The 12,465-nt window shown below is 43.2% G+C and overlaps 1 protein-coding gene across 5 annotated transcripts in view; it reads right to left on the reverse strand.

The window, feature by feature from the left end:
• The window catches only part of PTCH1 (patched 1), a 70,743-nt gene that overhangs the window by 18,678 nt on the left and 39,600 nt on the right, over nt 1–12,465 (reverse strand). For all 5 annotated transcript variants that reach the window (XM_019966538.2, XM_070795083.1, XM_070795082.1 and 2 more), the window contains 4 exons: nt 8,013–8,131; nt 5,640–6,042; nt 4,909–5,218; nt 149–291 (listed from right to left, as the gene is read on the reverse strand). In XM_019966538.2, coding sequence (XP_019822097.2) covers nt 149–291; nt 4,909–5,218; nt 5,640–6,042; nt 8,013–8,131 — 975 coding nt within the window. The remainder of the gene's footprint in view (nt 1–148; nt 292–4,908; nt 5,219–5,639; nt 6,043–8,012; nt 8,132–12,465) is intronic.

Genomic DNA, 12,465 nt, shown 5'->3' on the forward strand with positions numbered 1-12,465 from the left:
TAACACACTTGTCCCCATTCGACAGATGAGCAAGGTGAGGCACCCTGGTTTGCCCGCAGCCACACAGTTATCCAGTGGGATAAAAAGCCCCAAAGCCCTGCTCAACAACTCTCTCTGAAGCTCCCAAGGTGTAAGGCAGTGAGAGTACCTGACTGATGTCAATGGGCTTATCACGGCTGCCGGTTTGTACCAGGAGTTTGTAGGCAAGGACCCCATCATCCGATCCATTTTTGTAATTGTTTGGCATGATTTTCCCGGTTTCCCAGTCACTGTCAAATGCATCCTGAAGTCCTAGAAAAGGCAAATGTGTGTAATATATTATAACTCTTAACCAGATTGATCCTGGTCCTAATGGGGTGGACTGAGGACAGAGGAGTGTTCGCCATCAACTCCAAGCATTCTGTATTCTGCTTATTCTTGATTTCACGTGATACTCGTGTTTCGTGAATGAACTTCAGGATGCTGATAATCACTGCTTCAAAAGGCAGAAGGGAGGGAATATTCATTTCTAGGAAACAAATACACATGTTTTGACCCCAAACTCCGCCCTCTTCTCCCCCAGGTCATAAGAAAGCAAGAGAAAGCTGGGTGAGGAAGACACACTAGGCTCAAACACTGTTTTGTTATACATTAGGGACTAAGCCATGGGTTCTTCAATACAACCAGAAATTCCATTCAGAGCAGGAAAAACACATTCAAACCCCCAACTTCAAACAGCAACTGAGTTGCTTCTCCAGCCCAGGGTGAGTGAACATGATTCTGTCAATTTGTTCCATCTGTTCGACTTGTGGAGCTAACACAAGCTGTGGGATCGGCTGCCAGGTTGTGTAAAGATCACAGCCAACACCTATTCACTCTCGACTGTTCTCTTTCTCTTTGCCACCCTTCCTTGAAGAGGGGGTGTGAAGGAGGGGGAGGATGGATCTTGTGTGCGCGTGTGTGCAGGGAAATACCTCACAGGGTAAATTTGGATCAGATTGAGAACAGGAAGCCACAGGCCAATACAAGGGGGCTCTGTGAGAACAGATGACAAACCGCAAGGCTGGGGAGGGGGAAGGAAAGAGCTTTGTGGGCTTGGGGGATGGGCGAGCCCACCAGCCCACCACACACAGCTGCGCTTGGCCTCTGTAATCAAAACCATCATTACAGACCTGACGGTTTGGCTACAGCTGTAAAGAGATAAGCGTGTTGGAAGAGAAAACAGGGCCCTGGTGACCCGGCCTTAGGCGCTGAGCAACTGCTGGCTCACACACAGTCTCCTCTGACACCCTCACCCCTTTCATTGCCCTGCACCCCCAAATCACCTCCCACGTAGAACGCCAGAGTCCCAGCCCCTAAGAAGCCACATCTTTTGAACAAGCTGCACACGCACAGGTTAGCCGTGATCAGTAGGAACGGAGGGAGCGTCTTCAGTCACCTCAAAGTCACCTGCCCCCCACTCCCCCCAACACACAGAACTGGTTCTGTTTTTCGTGCTCAAAATGGGGGCTGAAGTTGAGGGAAGAGGAAAGCACAGACCCTCTCTCGCGCTCTCTGTCCCTCTCTGTCTGATCTTCTCTAAACCTTTGCTGTGGGCATTGTTTTCACAGGAACAATTTGGGGATGAGGCCCGCGGGCTCCGTGGTGAAAGAAGGCCCTGTTTGGGGAGTGTGGAGCGGCTGCAACGCTGGGTGGGGAGACCACCGGGAACGGCTGTGCTTCCCTTGCACACAGACTGTTTTTCATAGTGAGGCATGCACACAACCCTCAGTATTGAACAGATGTTATTTTATTACCTAAAGCCTTTTTTTTTTTTTTTTTGGTTTTTGAAAAAAAACAAACAGGAGAGAAAAAAACCACCTCTACCCCACAACCCCCCAGAAAAGAGGCCTGTTCTGGTTTCCTCACCGTAATAGAATTTTCATCACTTTGTGGCTTCCATGGCACTTTAACCCTTTCCTCTTGACCTGCTAATCCTGAGGAGCAGCTCAGGCTTATAGTGAGTGTGGGGCTGTCTAAGCATTTTACACTGACTACCTCTCATTTAATTCTTAAAACCTCATGAGTTTTTAAGCCTGCTAGTATTCTTTTACAGATGAGAAAACTGAGGCTTAGAATGGTGAAGTGACGTAAGGAAAGTCACACAGCAGCTAAGTGCTGGAGTTAACCTTTGAAGAGGCAGCCTCTTCCAGAGTTGGCTTGAACCACAGATGCTCTGAACTGCCCTGAATGCACTGCAGTGCCCAGGAAGCATTTGTCACAGCCTCAAGAATAAGATAGCAGAGCTAACAGGGGCATCAATGACACAAAGTGGCAATCAGGGGTCCCAAAAATCTGAGTGCAGTTGTTGGATATTTATACTCTGAAGACACCCTCGAGTGAGACAAAGAAAGAAGGATTTGATTTGGGGAGGTCACCCCCCACTGGCTATTTATTTTAGTTCAACTCATCATTGACGCTGCTGGCCCCTACTCGCCATTCACTCTACTGGGGCTTCAGGATGAATGAGAAATAATCACTGACTTCATAGAAAAGCTAAGTTCTTTCATAATTAGTATATTATTTTCTGACTAATTATCAAAAAACTCAAGTAATAAGTTTTGGCCTAAGTGCACACAAATTACAGAATCTTGACACAAAACAAGGAACAGGAATTTGCTTCTTCCCTTGGCTAACGCTTCATATTCCGACACATGCCCTGCAGCAAAGAACTGTGATGTTTCACTTATTTTACAGCAAAACATGAAATTCTGGCTAACTTTTTCATTGAAAATATTTTATACCAGAAATTATTTTCTAGTGTGAAGTTTTGAGTTAATTATCCCTATTGCCAATTTTTCTTTGATATAAGAGCTTAAAAAGAAAATGTTAATCTAAATTTTATTTGTGTAATGAAGTGTGAAATATAAACAAACACCATTTGTGCAATACGGTTTTATCACTAAGGCCACCTCATTTGCATATATGTTTAAAGGTGACATTTGAGATACCTTCTGTATTTCGATTATATATTTTTATGAGTAAACCCCTCCTCCCTTAAAAAGACCACTGGAATGTTGCTAAAGACCTATGGGATTGACATGGTTTTCTAATGGGGGTCCCATCACTTATAACTACCCAAAATGTTCTTAAGGAAAGCGGATTCAAGGACAACTACTTCCTTGCAAGAAATAAATGTTCAAAGACCAAATCAACTACACAAAAGGCCTGAAAAGCATCTAGGCAGCTGGTGGTCCCAGTATCTGGCCTTCTGTGTACAGCGCTCTGCTGGACCTTGGCAGAGTCAGAAGCAGAGATCTGGTCTGGCTGGGACCCAGATCAGGGGCCATGAATGGATCTTACTTGGTCTAGATGGGTGTTGTTCACTTAGCAATGAAAACAGGATTCAAGCACACCTTTTAAAAAGATTCTCAAGTCCAAATGTTTTAGGTCTTTAAAGGGATGAAAGCATGAGGATAATTTATAATACGCTATAAAAAGGTTAGCTTTCTGCACTGCCTGGAGACAATGCCCTGCTGCCTCCTTCCCAAGCTCCGCCTAACATGCCATACTGAGCATCCAAAGGAATGGCCAAAGACACTGGAATCAATTCCACAATAACCCTTCTTCGCTCAGATACTGGCAGTGCTCTGCAGACCTCTTTGTTATTTGTGGCAAGTTATTTGCATGTCTTTGGCCAAAGGGGGAAAAATGAAAAGCAGGGAATCTCTCAACTTTCTGGGTCCTCTTTTGATTCATTATCTGGGGGAAAAAAAAACAACAGCCTCCCATACTACTGTAAAAAATAAGACCTGTAACAAATTTAAGTTAATCTCATAAGCATGTTAAAAAATATTGTTAATGTCATGTAGTCCTCTTTGCCTTCCTGAGAAAGAGCTCAAATGTGATAATACACGCAAGAACAAAATTTTGGGAACATGAGTCAAAGCTAGAATCTGTATTGAACAATTTTCAATCGAATTTACATTGTTTACCATTTCATGCAAAATCACAGGGAAACTGGCTGCTTAATCTTTACATACAAGTGTACTGACTTAAGACCATAAAAGGCATTTAAATCTGTATTTAAACAAGCCTAATTAAGTGGGAAATTAAGACAATCATTTGGATAACTTAAGCCAAAAAATGTTGGGGCCATAATTATTTCGGTAAGAATATTTTTGCTTGAATTGTGTGTATAATTATCTTGATTCTCCACTCCACTTTGCATGTGTCAACACATAATAAATGAACAGATGTTCTTAGAATTACTGAATACATTCATATTCAGTCAACAATTAGGAGCAAATTTAGGCCCTCTTTCTCTCCAGTTTACTACTATTTCCTAGAAATGTTTCTAAGGACAAGGTAAGAAGTGAAGAAAGACATTTTAAAGCAGAATTGATTATTTATGATATACTATCAGATGCGATTGAGCATTTAAGTTTATTTCATATGCCAAGTCAAGAGATAGTCAAAATATGGAATTTTAAATTATATTCTCCAATGATGCAAACTACTGGTGTAGTAAGCTATGATCTGGCAGCGAGTCAGCCTAGAAATTCCATCAACATTTGAATTTCACTTGGTCACCAAACTAACCACTATTCAAAAAAAAAAAAAAAAAAAGAGTACTAGAAGCATCCAGCTCCATATTTTATAACCTACTTTCCCATTTCCTACTGTGTACTCATAAATTCTTACAGAAGTTTCTCAATTGGCTATTTGAATTGTTTGCATTGTTTTACAGGTAAAAACCAGATTTGGGAGCTGCCCCAGAGTCTATATAAGAATTTTAAGCAATCCTTAGAACTCAATGAAACATGTCAGTGTTACATTATGATCTAACACTTGAGTAAAGTGAACAAAGAGAACCTGTGGAAATTGAACACACCAAAGACCAAACGGTGCATGTTCACAAAGGATGAGTGCCCTCCAGCAGCATCTTACCTTGGAGCCAGTCTCTGAAGTAGTGCAGCCACATTTTGGGAAGCTGTTTATTTTCTTCCAGCATGACATACTTCACATTACTGAAACTCTTATGAAGGTCATAAAGTAAGTGCTGGATATTCGGGTAATCTGCTTTCTGAGTGACTATATACATGTTGTAGAAAGAAAAGTATTTGAACTGTGCAGCAATAAAGTCATATTCTCTAGTTTCCCGAGGCACAATGTCTGTAAGATCCAGCCCATCACGCACTCGGGTGGTCCCATAAAGGCTGACCCCCAGCAGGCCCAGGAAAAGGAAGATCACCACGACCTGCAACAGAATAAGGGGCCCGAGATCAGACCCAGAGGAACATAACCGAGCCTCTCTCGACAAAGATGAGCTGTTTGGTTTATACCTCATTCTTACCATAATACTGCCTGGAAATAGCATGTAGGGGTCGTTTTTCCAGAGCAATAAAAACAGAAAATCATGGTAAATGCATTTTAAAACAAGCTCACAAAGTATAACATGTTAAAAATGCAAGGAGTTGATGCAAATTTGAAAGAAACATTTGCCACATATAGATTCATGCCTGTAGAAGATGAGCTCATTAAAATGGCCTCCAGCTCTAAATGGGCTGACTCCTTAGGAGGCCTGAAATGTATCACATCTGAAGAAGCAATCTAATGAATTTCAAAGGCGCCTGCTTTGTTATTTTTTGAAGAATAGAGTCTTCTGTTTTGGTAATTACCTTGGCTTTTGGTTTTAAGAGGAAAGGAGCATAGTGCTTCTCAGCGAAAGATGAAAGTGTCCACCTGGTGCAGGGGGGCTCCAGGCAGTGGAGGCTGGAGTCCGAGAACTGGGAGAGCAGGTCCCTTGTGGAGCTGGTGCTCTCGGGGCTCTGGCAGCTGAGTGTGTCCTGAGCCATGGTGACGGGCTGCACAGAGATCTCGGAGCGTGGCTCGGCAGTGGTGTAGTACACGTGCGTGTGGGGGTCGTACTCTGTGCGAAGCTGTACCGTGGACTGCATGGTGATCTGGGTTTCATGGGCGAAGCCGTGGCTGCTGTAGGGGGGTGGGGGGCTGTAGCGGGTGTTATCGTGAGTCTCTGTGTAGGCCTGGGGTTCAACCTGAATCACTCTGCTGACACAGGGGCTGAAAGAGGGGGAATTATATTGCAGTGGGATACTGAAACAAGGAAACAATGCCTTCATTTTTGCCAATGACTGATTCTACCCACTTTACATAGTTCTGATTTAGGAACAAAATGTTATCACTGAACTCCACAAACATCATCTGGTTTATCTATCTGGACAGAGACATAAGTAAGTCAAAGGGGGCCAAATGGATGCTTGATCCTGAATCTGGCTGACAAAAATCAAGTTACATGCTGATGAACCTTTTTAATGCAGAATTCCTTTAAAAAAAGACTCAAAAACCAAACCACCCAAAGGGTGATACTTTTTCCAGATAGTGGTTTTAAACCATTGTTCTGCCCATAGGGATACAACCCACTCCCAATGATCAGCAACACTGGTGTGTGATAAACAATGACCACTGTATCACAACCTCGGGGCTGTTGAGGATGCTCGAGGGAGGGGAGAGACCCCGTGACTCTGACGTCCTCCTGAGGAAGCACCCTCTGTCTATCATCTCCCCTGTGTCCAGCACACTGTTAACTACACCGTGACTCTGACGTCCTCCTGAGGAAGCACCCTCTGTCTATCATCTCCCCTGTGTCCAGCACACTGTTAACTACACCGTGACTCAGACGTCCTCCCGAGGAAGCACCCTCTGTCTATCATCTCCCGTGTCCAGCACACTGTTAACTACACTGTGACTCTGACGTCCCCGAGGAAGCATCCTCTGTATATCATCTCCCCTGTGTCCAGCACACTGTTAACTACACCATGACTCTGACGTCCCCCTGAGGAAGCATCCTCTGTCTATCATCTCCCGTGTCCAGCACACTGTTAACTACACCATGACTCTGACGTCCTCCTGAGGAAGCACCCTCTGTCTATCATCTCCCCTGTGTCCAGCACACTGTTAACTACACCGTGACTCTGACGTCCTCCCGAGGAAGCACCCTCTGTCTATCATCTCCCGTGTCCAGCACACTGTTAACTACACCGTGACTCTGACGTCCCCCTGAGGAAGCACCCTCTGTCTATCATCTCCCCTGTGTCTAGCACACTGTTAACTACACCGTGACTCTGACGTCCTCCCGAGGAAGCACCCTCTGTCTATCATCTCCCGTGTCCAGCACACTGTTAACTACACCGTGACTCTGACGTCCCCCTGAGGAAGCACCCTCTGTCTATCATCTCCCCTGTGTCCAGCACACTGTTAACTACACCGTGACTCTGACGTCCTCCTGAGGAAGCATCCTCTGTCTGTCATCTCCCGTGTCCAGCACACTGTTAACTACACCGTGACTCTGACGTCCCCCTGAGGAAGCATCCTCTGTATATCATCTCCCCTGTGTCCAGCACACTGTTAACTACACCGTGACTCTGACGTCCCCCTGAGGAAGCACCCTCTGTCTATCATCTCCCGTGTCCAGCACACTGTTAACTACACCGTGACTCTGACGTCCCCCTGAGGAAGCACCCTCTGTCTATCATCTCCCCTGTGTCCAGCACACTGTTAACTACACCGTGACTCTGACGTCCCCCTGAGGAAGCACCCTCTGTCTATCATCTCCCGTGTCCAGCACACTGTTAACTACACCGTGACTCTGACGTCCCCCTGAGGAAGCACCCTCTGTCTATCATCTCCCCTGTGTCCAGCACACTGTTAACTACACCGTGACTCTGACGTCCCCCTGAGGAAGCACCCTCTGTCTATCATCTCCCCTGTGTCCAGCACACTGTTAACTACACCGTGACTCTGACGTCCCCCTGAGGAAGCACCCTCTGTCTATCATCTCCCCTGTGTCCAGCACACTGTTAACTACACCGTGACTCTGACGTCCCCCTGAGGAAGCACCCTCTGTCTATCATCTCCCCTGTGTCCAGCACACTGTTAACTACACTCCCTTCCAAGTGCACAGACTAAAAAGTTCTCTAAACATTACCACTATGTTCCCAACAAATAAAGGCGACAGAAGACAGAAAATGTACCTTGTGAAACAGCAGAAAATATCCAATCTCCTGTCCTCACGTCGATACAAATCCATGCTGAGAATTGCAGGAAAAATCAGCAGAACCATAGCAAAATTGAACACCACTACTACAGCCGCCTGGGAGAAAAAAAAAAAATGTGGAGGTCACTAACACATCTCCTCCCAGTCAGAGGACTGCTTTGAAAAAATAAAGATGCTTTAAACAACATCCTTCTTTTACTTTGTTACTGAGGTATTTAAACCCAAAATAGATGCTGGAATTTCTTATCACTTTGACAGACCATTTGACTGTAATAGGAGGGACTCATCATTTTGATCCTTTCCATCTCTAATAATTCCATGAGTTCATGGGGTACAAACACAGGAACTAAACTAAACTAACATCTTCTAGCAACCTAACCAAACCAAACTGACAAAGGCAGAACAAAGAAAATACTTGTTATTTTACTTTAAGACAAAAAGAAACATTTTCCTCCTAGAATGTTCCTAAGAGTTCACGCAGCCCTGGTTTTACACTTGGAAATTTTATATATAAAGTGGATCGAGTATATCAAAATGTCACCTTTAAAACATGAAATAAAATTTCAAACACATCCCCTGAGGTTTTTAATAGGCACATTCCAAATAGCCTCTGGAGTAGCCTGGGGGTATGTGTGAGCACAGTAACATAAAAGGTCAAGGAGAGTTAAGCAGAAATTCCTGTGTGTGACTCTAGCACGCAGAATAAATAAGTACAGATTCAAAAGTCACTCCATAACCTAGAATAAACATGGGGCTCGATTCTGTAGTGCTTTGGCAAGTCTCCTGCTGACCTAGTAAAAATTATACAATTGGGCTGTTAATAGGGGAAAGTCAACAGAGGACAGTTGAAAGTCTCTCCCATTCACAAAGGCATGGAAAGAAGGAGCACGATGAAAAAATGTGAGTGGAATGCTAAGCAACCAAGAAATCATCAGAAATTTGCTTGAAAAATAAAACCTCTTACGAGGTTTTTCAAAGAACTGCTTAGTTGTAAAACCATCTCAAACTGGGTAAATGTCTCAGGGTGAGAAAAGAAAACTTGATTATAAGTGGTATGAAACACTATCAGAAAACTTCGCAAATGTCTTTGGATAGTAATTTTTGAATTTATGCTTGAGGTGAAATGCAAGCCCAAGTTTTGGAGAGATGCTTTTCAATGATTAATACTCTGTCCAGTCTAGCAACCCACTCCAGTGTTCTTGCCTGGAGAATCCCAGGGATGGCGGAGCCTGGTGGGCTGCCGTCTGTGGGGTCACACAGAGTTGGACACAACTGAAGTGACTTAGTAGCAGCAGTCTATAAAACCAAAAAATAACCAAGAGTCTCCTAAAAATGACCCAATCCCTCTCTTTTTAATCTGCCTTGAAAACTCTTCAACTCAAAATATATGAAACATGTTAACCGGCCACTGTGATAAGGTATTTTAAAGATCTGTCCAATAATATGTTACAAGCAACTCACTATTTTGACTAGAGGATTAATCTAACAGGCAAATAATTTAAAAAGTCAGGGCTCCATATTAGATATGGAAGACACAAAGATAAATAAGACAAAAGTCCCGTTCTCAAGGAAAGACACAGCTAGAAACAAATTACAGTTTAGGCTGATAAATGTAGTAATAAAAGCAGGCCAGAGTTCCAGAGTGGCTCAGAGGAGGGGGAACAAGAAGTTGGGGGTACACATGGGGGTGGGGAGGATGGTCAAGAAAGGTTTCTTGGGAGATGGAGACTACAAAAAAGGGTTTTGGGAAAACCAGGGAGGAAGGATGTGTGGAGGAAATTCAGTAGGTGGTGTCTGAGTTTAGGAGCTATGAAGCACTGCTAAGTTTAAAATTCTGTTAAGAGTTAGAGAAAGGGGCAGGAGTGATGGGAGGTCAGGTAGCTAAGTTACATAGCATCCATCTGATTCCTGCTGCAACCAGGAGGCGACATTAGCCCTGCTGTCATCCCTGTTACCTAATAAAGACCAGTGGTGCAGAGGAAGGCCACCTACCTGAGGTTCCCAGTAAATCGGACTCAGACTCAGGCTTGATGTGTCTGTGTCAGGGGACAGACAATGGTGACCGGTGGGAGAGGGGGTGGCGGGGGGGTAGCACAGGTAGGATTCCTGACCAATCAGAACAGAGGGGAGAATGGGCCTGGTTCTCAAGGGTTTTCCAGGAAACCTCAGCCTTGGGGGTTGGATCCTTTCAGCTTCTCTTTTTATTACAGTCATGCTTAGATCAGGAGTATAATACAATAAGAAACTCTGGGCATCTCATTTTGAATAGAAGTTCCTCGGGATGGGAGCAGAGACTGTGAAAAAACTTCATATACACGAACATGTATACAGGTGGCCTAGATGTTGTGGCCAGAACAGCACTGATGCTTTCTGCAGTGGATGGGGGATGTATCTGATACCAGCCCTCATCCATCCAAGAAATTTGATGGGCATCTTGCTTGGTCTCTTTGTGGTGGAAATGGAACAATGAAAGAAGAAACCCAAGGCAGTCTCCCATCTCAACTTATTGTCCAACAGCTTATTAAATATACAAGTAGGGTATTTTCTGATAAGAAAGTTGTAGAACTCCAATATCCTCTAAAGAGCACCAAAATGGTAAAAACAAACAGCAAGAATTTCTCAGTAAGAGGAGTGTCACCACTAGAGCAAAGAGCAGTTTAAGAAATTTTAGGTAAATCCGAAAAGCTGATTTTATACCAGCTTTTCAGGGGATGATTTTATACCATCAATCAATTCTCATTGCTGTGCCTAAAGGAAACGTCCCATTCCCCTGCAAAGCATCTATGGGTAGCCCCACTGAGACACTTGCAGAGCAGAGAGGAACTGGCCTGCCTAGAGGGGCCCTCATCTAAACCCTCTTACCATCTGGAACAATAAGGCATCCCGTTTCGGGAGTTTTCATTGAAGAACAAATACCATTCAGTTACCAGCAAAACCCTGGTGCACGGCATTGGTTCTCAAAGAATTATAGACAGTGCCACTGCTTTCTGGTATAGAGGTGGCATTTGGACAGATGGTAAAGACTGACAAAGAGGTTTCTTTGGGGAAAAAAATCTATTTATTTTGACAAGGTTACACAATTGAAAAAACTTGACAGGGAAAAATTCTAAATGTCGGTTTATTACTGGACAAAACTGTTTTGTATATGTCCCTTTAGACATATGCTTAACCTATAGCATCCTGAATATACAAATACAAATGAATAACCAAAGTTTCAACTTAACATGGTTACTAAAGGAAAGATAAATTATATAATGGTCAATTTCAAATGTCAATACATTTTAAAGGGAACCAAGCATAAAATGTCTGATGGCTACTGCAAAAATCATGGCATGCTTTTTTTCCTTACATTTTCCATCTTTTTTTTTTTTTTTACAGAGAATGAACCAGTATCACAGGAGGCCATTTTTTAATAAATGAAGATTCCTAGAAGCTGCAGATGCAGTTTTCTAGATACTCCAGTACCCTGGAATAGAAGTGCAAAACCAACAGCATTCAATTCATCTCAGTAAGGTGCTTACCTTAGGAGAACTTAGCGAACTGGATTTTCTAAAAGACGTAAGGAAAACTCATGTAGCTTTTCAGACCACCACACCATAGGATATCATTAAAGGAGAGTATGCCTTGATGAATCATCAGTTTGTACTGAGAGAGAACAGGAGAAAATGAGAGAGAGGGACAAGAAGAAAAGAAGGAGTGTGAGGCAGCCAGAACAGCGAGGGAAAAGGCAGGCAGAGAAGGACAGAGGCAAGAGGGAGGGCCCACTGTTAAAAGACTCTAGAGCAGTTTCTCAGGGCCAGGATCTGCTGTATACAAGAGCAGGCTATCAACGGGTGGTGCACACATGTACACCTGTGCAAAAGGCGTCCTACAACTTCAGCTGTACCAAAAAATACTAATAATTAGTGGGCATCTGTTATTTACCTTTCGTATTACTGAGCAGTTAGATGTATTTTCATTTTCCTTGAATTCTGGTCCCACTTTCAGATTTAACTTTGTTCATTTACTCACTCACTACTTCTATATTTTTTATATATTTATAATAAAAACTTAACCTTTTTCAGTATTTCTCTTTTGGGGGTTCTGGTGGTCAGAGTGATGGGTACAAAATTTTACACCAAATGTTAAACAAGTGTAGTGTCCACAGCTAGTAAGATCACTAGTTGCTTAGGCTTATATAGGTGATTAGTGAAAAAAGATTCACATTGGAAGGTTTAGAAAGAGCTGAGTGTGTTAATAAAAATATAAATATAAACCTAATCTATGATTTGTCAATTTCTTCTCCTGGTCACAATCCTTAGAACCTTTTGGTCATTAAAAGGAGCAAAGCAGCATGAATAAAGCTGGATGGATGTTAACAAAAGTTTAAAAAGTGGCAATAAAATGTTTCTTTTAAAAACCTGGCCATCTCATGAGTTACTACTGCATTG

Source organism: Bos indicus, chromosome 8 (assembly GCF_029378745.1).
Source record: "Bos indicus isolate NIAB-ARS_2022 breed Sahiwal x Tharparkar chromosome 8, NIAB-ARS_B.indTharparkar_mat_pri_1.0, whole genome shotgun sequence".
In the NCBI taxonomy this organism is placed as follows: domain Eukaryota; kingdom Metazoa; phylum Chordata; class Mammalia; order Artiodactyla; family Bovidae; genus Bos; species Bos indicus.